Below are 10,542 nucleotides of genomic sequence, written 5' to 3' on the forward strand. Positions count from 1 at the left end.
AATTTCATTTCACTTTACAAATCCATTTCATACTTGTTATTAGATCCCTGTCTGGGCGCATTGTTGGAGGTGTGTGGTGGTTCTTTACCCTCATCATAATCTCATCCTACACGGCTAACTTAGCTGCCTTCCTGACGGTTGAGAGGATGGTGTCTCCTATTGAAAGTGCAGAGGATCTTTCCAAGCAAACAGAAATTGCTTATGGAACATTAGATTCTGGCTCCACTAAAGAGTTTTTTAGGGTAAGATTTTATACTTTTTAGTTTTCTGTTTTGTTTTAAATAGGTCTTCACTCATGTAAATGTTTTTCCCCCTAGATTTTATTAGAAGATTACTATAAAGTTGTGATATGTGCAGCCTAAGTCACAAGTGATTCTGTTCATTCATTATTGCATTTTGCTATGTATATGTAAATATAGGGGTCATATTACAAATATGCAAAGCAAAAGTGGCTGCAAGAAATTACCTAATATTCCACTCTCAAGTGAAAAGCAAGGTAAATTCAGAGAAGGGAGTTTACATTCTTCATCTAAGCTCTGAGACAGGAGCTAACAATTATAAGGAAAGCTATTTAATAGTTGTGTTGTATTTATGTTGTCACATAGTGAATAGGGACATAGGAAGGCATACAGACTTGTTCTACTGAGTATTTCACATGATCTTTGAAGCTTGCAGATGGGGAATGGGATGTAACCCTGTTGGCTACTGTAGTAAATCCATACCTGCTTTTGAAGACAGTTACTATTTGTATTTGCATTATAGTGATTCCCTGGAAGCCTCTCAGTCTTCACCTTCTACCTCCGTGTATTTCAGTTTTAAAAATGCATGAGATTTCTGATGTGTGGGTCTCAGGCTGCCCTTGAGACACCAGCTAACATGGTGAAATCCATCCAGCAAATGAGTGAAACACTAAAAGAACCAGGAAAAATTCTGTAACTGTTTTGCCTTGCATGTGTGCTCTTTGTCTCTCCTTTTAAGATGGAAGTGGATCTGAAGTGCTAGAAATAGGGAAAAAATGTCCTTTTTGTGTTTTTCAATGAATTATGGTTGTTAGGTTTAAAGAAAATGTATTTTTAAATAATTATACATCTTATGGTTACATTTCAAACACAACCTGTCATGAAAGTGAAATGAAACAAGGTCTTACAAACATATTTTTATGGACTGTGTAGTTAGAGCAGTGCCTGCTAGATTTTAGTTTTCACTGGGTCCTTTAATGCTTACTATGTACTAAATAAGAACCATGCTTGTTTCAACTGCAGAAGAGCAGTATTTTCCAATTTTGATGATAGGTCCAATAATAAGACCTGTTCCTGGTTGCATTCCTGTTGGCCAAACCAAAACTAACATCAGGCATGTCAGCAGGTGTGAAATTGAGATCAGGTTTGTGCTAAGAGTGTTTTGAAGTATTTAGAAGCATATAAGCAAGTGTTTCTCATTACGTTAGCATAAACCTTGTAGATATGGGGCATTGAACGTGAAGTAACAGTAGGTCAGTTCTTCTGAATAGATCCTCTTCAGAGATTTTTAAGCTTTCTTTTAAAACAGAGTTTGTATGTACATGCATCAATATTTCAGTTTTGTGCTCCTAGCACCTATAGACATCTGTTCAATTAAACTTTTACACAACCAGTGTTTCTGGTGCCTACTTGAGCTTTAATTAAACATACTTTTGTAAAATCGGGTGGACGCTTTGTGAAGGCACACTCTTTGCCTTTTGCTGAGTTAGTGTTGACTCTGCACAAGCAGGGTTATGATGATCTCTGGAAAATTCTCAGCAATTTCTGTCACAAACAAGTTGGTGCATTATGTGTAATGCAACTTCTCAGCCTGATGGCTCTATTCTACTTCTTGCTAAAAGTCACTTAACTTGCCCATTTACTTCTGATGAAATAACAGCTGTCAGAATTTCTTTCTAGGAGATCTGAAACTCAGGTTTCAGCTGAAAGCAAGGTGAAAGCAGTGTGTAAAACTGAGGAGATTAAAATTTTACCCAGAATATTTTTGTATTTCTGTATGGTGATTGGATTGGAGGGGATGTGTGAATTTTATGTGACCTGAAATTAGGACTCAAATTCCTTGAACAGCTGAGAACAACTTGAGTATTTTAATAGCAGCAAACTAAAATAGACTGGCATTTTCTCTGTTGCTGTTAGGAATAAAAAGAACATTTAGGTTTTTTTCACAGCTTTTCTATTTTTATTTTCAAGAAGTGGCATTATTTGCATGTTTGTTTTCTATTGATGGAGTGTGTAGTGGACCTAATCTTCACTAGTAGAGCCCTGTTTCCTGGAACAGCACAAAATTTGGGAACAGTAAATGAGAATAGTAAACTGAATTTTCCTTGGTGCTAAGCCATGGTTTCTGATAAAAATTTGTACACAAGTGAAAAATAAATGCTTCTCAACATTTTCCAAAAAGAATTCTCAACAGTGGACTTGATGGTGAAAGTTGCCTGAAAAATGCTGTGCTGAACATATATGTGCAAGTGTTAACAGAAGAGAAGAATTCAAGTCTTTGTCCAGCTTCTGTGACTGTGTAAATGATACAAACTCATTGAGATGTTACATAAGCTTGGATGTGTCAGGGCTGTCACATTAGCTTGTTTTGTTTTAGGAGTCTAGTCTTCCGTCCACCCACAGTAGGTATATAGTAGTTTGTGTCTACAATAGCTGTGGCTGGGTGCAGTGGCAACTACGGTGAATAGAGTAACCCAGATACAGGTTAGGAAAAAAAAGGTGGAGGAAGCAGAGTGGCTCACTGCACACTGCAGATAGCTATATGTAGTAGGTGTGCAAGCGAGTCCATATCAGCTGACTTGGAGGTAACAGCCTTGGCACTGATGACAAGTGTATTCTCCCTAGCTTTAGTGGAAGTACAGACTAGTAGGCAATACTCTAACAGTCAGTTGACACAAAAGCAAGAAATGTAAGTGGGAAAACAGGATGAAAAGGCATTGTGCTTTAATGTCTCTAGTGCTGCTTTGAGATGAGAAGCATGGTGTGTTCTGTAAAGAAAATCACTGGAGAAATAATGTATTTAACTGTATTTTTCAAAGAAAAAAGGGGGGGGGGAACAAAAAAACCAAAACCAACCAAACAAACAAACAAAAAGAAATAAAATGTGTTTCCTGATTATGTATTTGTAAATAGCAGAATGTGTGGTGGTTTTCCTCTGGAGATCTCAGAGTTGCTAGTAGCAGAACTGAGAGTATGATCCAAGTTTTTAGAGCACTGTTCCACTAAGTTAGGATACTTAACACTTCTGATACTTACTCCTTGGGGATAGTGCTTTCAGATCTGTCTTTGTGCCCAAGTGTCTTAAGCCTAAAAAAGATAGAATAGAATAGAATAGACCAGGTTGGAAGAGACCTTCAAGATCATCGCATCCAACCCATCAACCAATCCAACCCATCTAATCAACGAAACCATGGCACCAAGCACCCCATCAAGTCTCCTCCTGAACACCTCCAATGATGGTGACTCCACCACCTCCCCAGGCAGCCCATTCCAATGGGCAATCACTCTGTCTGTATAGAACTTCTTCCTAACATCCAGCCTAAACCTCCCCTTGTGCAGCATAGCTGCTACATTTTCTTTTGGATTTACAACCTGAAGTAATGGACAAAGCAGTGAAGAAAATGTGTGTGGCTGTGTATTTCTGACAGTGCGTGGTTTTTCTAAAATGGGTAGTGGATTGTAGTGGTAAGAATGTGAACAGGACTACAAGCACAGCTTTTAAGATCAGGAAGCATTTCAGTTGATCCTGTACAGGTGCATCATCTCTATACTTGTCAGATCACAGATAATTCTTGGTGGAGCCATAAATGGTGGGGCAGTGGAGTTTCATTACCGGTACGTACTATTGGCACCATCCACAATATACTAATAGACTAATATACTCTATCTACATTCATTTTTATTTAAAATCTTTTTATGAGTACCTATTCTTGAGCCAACAGTGTGACATGGACTGATCAATCTGTTTCGTTCTGTTTGGTGACCTGTAAGAGTAGACCCATTGCAAAGTAAATGCGAACAGAACTGCTTCATAACAAAGAGGTATTTTGTAGCTGTCACTGAGAAGACTATGAAAGAGTTACTTATTTTTGCTTAAGAGGGTAGAGTTCCAGAATGAAAAATTGGGAATGGGAAAAATGCCTGAAGGATGATAATTCTTTCTGTCTTATAAAGAAGTCCTCTTCCATAGTGATAAGCTAGCAACAAACATAAAAAGACAAGACCCCTTGAGTCATTTCTCCTGCAAAAGTGTTGTCTGTTGGGAAGCAAAAAAAACTTGGCCTGAAGTTGTCTTTTCTGAGGATCTTCAACACAGTCAAATGCCTCTAGATTTGAGTACTTCAAAAGACTTTTTTAACTTACAGAGGTATTTGAATTGATGACTGTATTACAAAATATGCAAAAAGAGACAAGGCCAACAGGAATATATCTATGAACCTCAATCTGTCTTTGTGTTCATGAAGATAATCAAAGCTAAAAAAAAAACCCCACAGGAGCTCTCTAAAATCAGTGGGAAGAAAAAGAAACACTATGATTTTTTAAAAATGGAACTGAGGTAAAAAATTATGAATCATACCCAATCCTCAATTTTTGAAGTTGGAGATATAGAAATATAAATACAGAACATATGTCTCCGGAGTTAAATTTTGACTAGCTTCACAGAAGCCTCTGGGAGGTGAAGGAGGCAGAAGGCTCAGTTCTCATCTGTAACTTCCCGCAGATTCTACTTTATACCTTAAGAGGCAGGGGCTACAGGACTGGCACTTATGTATCTGTGAAGAAGATATGGAAAGGTACGTAGCTGAAAAGAGAGTTAGATCTGAAAACTGAGATAATGTAAAGACTTCTCTTGCATCCATTAGCATGTGTGTGAAGATACGGTTTTATTTTTTTCTGGTCTAGAGAATTCAAGTGATTAATTTTTTTTGTTGTTGTTTTGAGCTCCTTGCATCTGGGCAACACACAAAAGAACTCATCTAGAGCATTGTGAAAGTGATTTTAAAAGAAACTATAGTAATCGATACTTCCTTTTTTTCTCAAAGCATCTCTCTCTTATTTTCCACACTGTTTTGGTTTTTTTCTTGTTTCTCCACATTGCCCAAAATCCTAATGTCTTTTGCAGACAGCCTAGCAACCAAAACACTGTGGTGCTTCAGAAACCTTGTTACATATATTACTTAGACTAATTTCAAATTTCTGTTTGCATAATATTTATTAAAAATAAAATGTACTCCTTTCTAGTAGAATTTTCCATCCTTGTTTGTAAGAGAAATTATGTCTGATGAAAGAAATGTACTATCCCCTAATCTTCTCTTTCAAGTTCCTGTCAAGTTTTCTTAGATGTTCTAATCAAAGTATTCTGTGTGCTAAGTAATTTTGTGATGGGCAAAAATGAGTTTGCACTGTACCATACTATCAAAGTGGAAAATTTCATTTGACTTTTGTCATTCTAGTGCTCAGAACTTTCCACTTCTCACATATAACAAGTAAATACTTTCCTATTGATTGGCTTGATGTGCTTTGATAGCTCAAATTCCTTTCTTACAAAGCCTAAACATTTCTGTCTTGAGATGTTTTCATTCTTAAATGGCATCTGAAGCTCAGCAGTAGTTGCTTTGAATGGTTTTTGGCTTTTCATTTTTGTTAAGTTCAAGCAATATGTTTATGATTCTAGACACCAGGAGTAGCACCTGCAATTAACTACAATTCTGCTATTGTTTGAGAAAGTGCTTTTGTAGTTGGGGATTTAGCTTATTCCCCCTCCCCCGGTATGGGTGCAATACATTCTTATTGATTTGCAGCCGTCTTGTTTTGACCATTTCCATTTTTGCATCTTCATTCCTATTACTTATTCTTCCTATATGTTAATCTTGTCAAAACCAAAGCAATAGTATATATATATAGTCATTGTTCTTTGCTTTTCTTCCCACCCTACAGCGAATATACTTTTCTTTTTCTCATTCTTTTTTGACTTGTAATGTTCGAAAATCTGCTACTGTTTGGTGCTTTTTGAGTTCAGTTTATGTGACATCTTGTTTGCCTTGTGTTATCAGCTTTCCCTGGTCAAATCAAGATCCTGTTGACAAATCTACATTTGTATTACAGGGATGTAGCTAAGCCTTAGTAGTAGACACTGCATTGTGACTGAAGTACAACTGTCCTTCTATCAGGAGTTAAAGTTAGTTCTAGGAGTGGACAGCAAAACTTTCTTGGCACCAGCACTTCAAAAAAAACCAGAGGGATTTAGGTCATCATTGTGGAAATTAGTTTGCATGACATTTATCTGAGTTCTTCATTAAATGAGATTGAAATGGTCTGCTTTGTTGTTATGAATATGATGAATGATGGGGATGAATTTCAATTCTTTTGAAATGAGTAAGTCTCAAGGGAGGAGCCATTTCAGCAGGTGTTTTAACAGCAGTTGAATAATCTTTAATGTTAAACATCCTGTTGTAAGACAAACCTTTTTGAACACTCAACTCTTTAAATCACATGATTTATATTATATGGATTTATATGATATGGTTATTCTCTATGACATGATACAATATATACAACATATGATAAGAATATGATAACAATGTGAGGTTCATGTCTCATACATTCTTGGAAAAATTTATTTTAAGTAGGCTTTTGAGGAATAAGTTCTTGAGGTAGAATATTTTACAAATTTTATTAGTAAAATCAAATACATTAAAGATATTTTAAGTAGCTCAGTTAAGTAATGGAAAGTGAAAAACCATAAAACTACATCTTAAGAACTTGTAACTAGTTTTTACCAGTACTAAATGAACTTATATTACAAAGTTTAGATATTCCATCAATTTAAACTTTCATACACCTTAAGTATTCACCCAATATAAACTAGTGGTTTAAAGTACTTAATCTTGAGATAATTAAAGAGGCTGAAAATCAACTTTTGTTCTTTTATGTGTTTTACAGATGTATAAATATTTGATTTACTGTGTAAATTGGCAAGAGTCGTTTGTCATTACACTTTCTAGCTACTCGTGACAATTCCAGTTCCTGCCCTTTTATTCAGTATGGAAGGTCAACAAAATGGTTACACAAACCATATTTGAGAAGTAAAGTTCTGCTCCCACAGTAAAAGATCATCATCTAGTAGAATTTTAGTAGTCTGAGGAGCTATTTCTGTCAATGACATACTAATTACAGCACCACAATTTTAAGAATAGTAGGTCTTTGAATGACAAAATGGAAAAGTTATCTGATGACCCACAAAATAGTTAATTAATTTGATAAAGCTTTGCATAATTTAACTTCCTAATGAGTTTCATAATGAAGGCACTATTTTACATGTAAGTGGGATGTCTACTTTGCAATAATAATTTTCATAGTCAAAATGCCCAGTAGTGGCATGATACTAAAATAAAAATAATACATTATTAGCTCCTGGGGCATTTCTGTGCCAGCTACTGTATTTTTTTTTCTTGTGCTGTCATGTTAGTGTCAATTGTAATAGCAAAAGTATAACTAGTTTTTAACATTTCATATATACACTGGAGTGTCCCCTTGCAATAGCAGTCAGCCACAGTAATTAAGAGCAGTGCAGATTATTCCATATTCTTGCATTCTTGTCATCAAACAATACAGAAGTCTACAACAGTTCCCTTGTTTGGATCAGATGAATGCACGCTGTGGTGGGGTTTAAGGAGCACTGCTGCCCTTCTAGATTTTTTGATACCATTGAAGAAAGCACATATAACAAAGGGCTGTGATGCACACAGATGCACACAGAACATCTTGCATTTGTAAGAGTTCTGTTTCCTCATGCTTCAGGCTGCTGTTGCTGATGACTGCATGCTTTTCTAAGTGCATTTTAAGGAGATTAAGAAGATTTGCGTGGGAATAAAATATGTGATCAACTATACACAAGCCAGATTTAAATAACAATGTAATGTGCTTTTTCTTCCCCCCACAATGTATGTGAATTACACTAAGTGTACATGCTTTGCTTAACTCTCAGATAATGCTGACTTGATGGTGAGTGTATGTGTGTGTGTGCACAGAATGCTAGATGGATGAAGGTCTCCTTAACACAGCCCTTTTCTACATTCTGTAGTTCTACCTTTGAATTAAAAGAAAAATTCTGAGAAACAAGATAGTGAAGAAACAAAATTACACAGTTCTGAAAACAGAATGTATTACTAAAAATATTGTGTTGCATCATAAATAAAAACCTGAGAAGTCACAAATATCCCCTAGGTCATGGTTTGTCACTAGTTCTTTTGAGTCTACACAAGGTCAAGGGATGAAGACTCTGAACTGCATGAATTCCAGCAAGATGTTTTTCCAGTGTTCATGGCTGCAAAGGACTGTGCGGTCATGGCAAATTCTATTTTCTGGTGATGTTTTTCATTACAGATTTTTATTTCCATGGTTGCTGGGTCAGGTATTCCTACCTTGATTTATACAGCAAGGACCCTGTGAGCCATCTAGTGGGAGGTTTCTTCTTAACACTTGACAGTTTGGGAAATCTGTTCCTTGTGCCTCTTCCTGTTCAGACATCCAGCACCAGCCCCTCTCTCATCATTTGCATTTTCCTGTGTGATCAGATTTGTGTGAATTGACAGAGGAAAATAAGGCAGTGCATGTTTTTCAGATCAAATGACAGAAGTAGAACAGAACTTGATAGACTTCTGTATCATCAAAAGCTGTAAAATGTCTTTTAATAAACCAGGGAAGGCAGCTAAGTCAGTTTAGGAACCTATTTGTTATGATTACCTAACTGGAATAAAGAATACTTATTTAGTGTTTTTTAGTGTTATAATTTTTATAACAGTCTTAGAAGCTTGATCTCCCTTGCTTAGACTGTAGTGGTAAATCCCATGCAGCAGGTTGGATGTATGCTGCCAAATGAATGTTGACATATGGTAGGAATGGAATGGAGATCTGGATTTAATGAAGAAGCAAGTTTGGAGAAGAAGAACTCAAGGAAGATTTTTCTCTATATGAGGCTAAGGACTTCACAGTCCAAGCCTAAGTAAGCTAAATGTGGAAGGAGGAGATTGAGCACCCTACAGAGCTAAGCACTGGTAAGCTCTGCTTCCAGGGAAGTGAGCAACAACAGCAAGGAATGTTATCTGTTAGAGGCACTTATTTGTATCTATCAGTGTATCAAGTAAATTACAGGGAGAGAAAAATGCAATATTGAATTTTTACTGACAGCATATAGTACACAGTGATAATTTACTTTGTGAATTGGCTTTTCAAAGATGGTGCCATATAATGTTATTTAGGATTCCCATCATTTAAAGGGTCATGTTTTTCAGGATCTTTTTGTGGATTGAACAAGAACAGTACATATGCAATATGTCAGATGTTCAAGAATCAGAATTTTTCTGCACCTTCAGCACACAGTTGTTTTTATCAGTCATGATCATGCTGAATATATCCCACGCTTGATGTTAATGGGTGTACCAAGTATGTGTGGATTAACAGACTATGCAACAACTGAACTGCAAAAGAACTGTCAAAAGGCACTGCCAGTGTACATGTAGATTCTACTAATAGTTGTAATATTTAGATGTTAGAAAATTTCAGTGGTTCATGGTACTGCCAGAACTTGTAATACTGGTAGTCATAGATTGTGGAAAAATATGAGCCTCAAAATCTTTCTAGACTGGAAAGAAAAATAAAGGTAAGTCTGAGAAAATGGTAGTGCTATGTTACAAGACCAGTGAAGCCTTGGGATATGGTGAGGGCATTATTGATGCTTTTATACTTGATTCATTTATTTTTAAAATTATGTGATCATAGATGTTGTATTTATAGCAGAATTACAGTTCTGAAGTGTATCTTGCAAGATGTCTGTAGCATAGAACACATTCTAATACATTATACTAAGAATAGCAACATCTCACAGAGAAATAAGATGACCACAAAACCAAGTGATCTTGGTTTTGTACAGCAAAGTGGAAATATAGTAATAGCTGAGTTATGGGCAGCATACTGTATGATTTGGCAGTGGTTTATTGTCTACATCATATAATGATTTGGGTTGTCTTTTTAAGAAAATCATTTAGGGCAGTTTGTCAACTGCCCTGGTAGTTCTACAGGTATTTTGATCAGACAGTGTAGAATGTGAAATGTTAGCATGTTTACATTTTCTGCTCAGTTCACATGGGAGATGATATAAACCTATACTTTCTTCATTCTTCACCAGAATTGTACAATATGTGACAGTATGATAAAGCCAGCTTCATGTACTCTTTACAACTGGTGATTGTTACTCACCCTGACTTGTCATGTGTCCCATTCTGCCTCCTGTTTCTATGATAGCACTGTTTCCTTTTTGGTGACCATTGTGTGGCAAACTGTTTTCCTCAGGCTTTTTTCCAGGTCAAAAAGTAACAATCAGTTGGTAGTTAAAACTGCCAATTATAGTTGTAACTACCAATTGGTTAAAGCAAAAGCAAGTACTTCAGGAAACAATCTTTCTGAAAGAAAACCCTGACCTGCTGAGTTGAGGTGGTGAGGCATGTGGAGTATTACAAATAAA

At 36.2% G+C, this 10,542-nt stretch overlaps 1 protein-coding gene across 8 annotated transcripts in view; it reads left to right on the plus strand.

The window, feature by feature from the left end:
* The window catches only part of GRIA2 (glutamate ionotropic receptor AMPA type subunit 2), an 88,116-nt gene that overhangs the window by 70,146 nt on the left and 7,428 nt on the right, over positions 1-10,542 (plus strand). For all 8 annotated transcript variants that reach the window (XR_008462451.1, XM_009898557.2, XM_009898542.2 and 5 more), the window contains exon 12: positions 44-242. Coding sequence is in view for 7 of the 8 variants with exons in the window: in XM_009898557.2 (XP_009896859.1) it covers positions 44-242 (199 nt within the window). In the remaining variant the exon portion in view is untranslated. The remainder of the gene's footprint in view (positions 1-43; positions 243-10,542) is intronic.

The sequence above is a fragment of the Dryobates pubescens genome, chromosome 1 (genome assembly GCF_014839835.1).
Source record: "Dryobates pubescens isolate bDryPub1 chromosome 1, bDryPub1.pri, whole genome shotgun sequence".
Classification (NCBI taxonomy): domain Eukaryota; kingdom Metazoa; phylum Chordata; class Aves; order Piciformes; family Picidae; genus Dryobates; species Dryobates pubescens.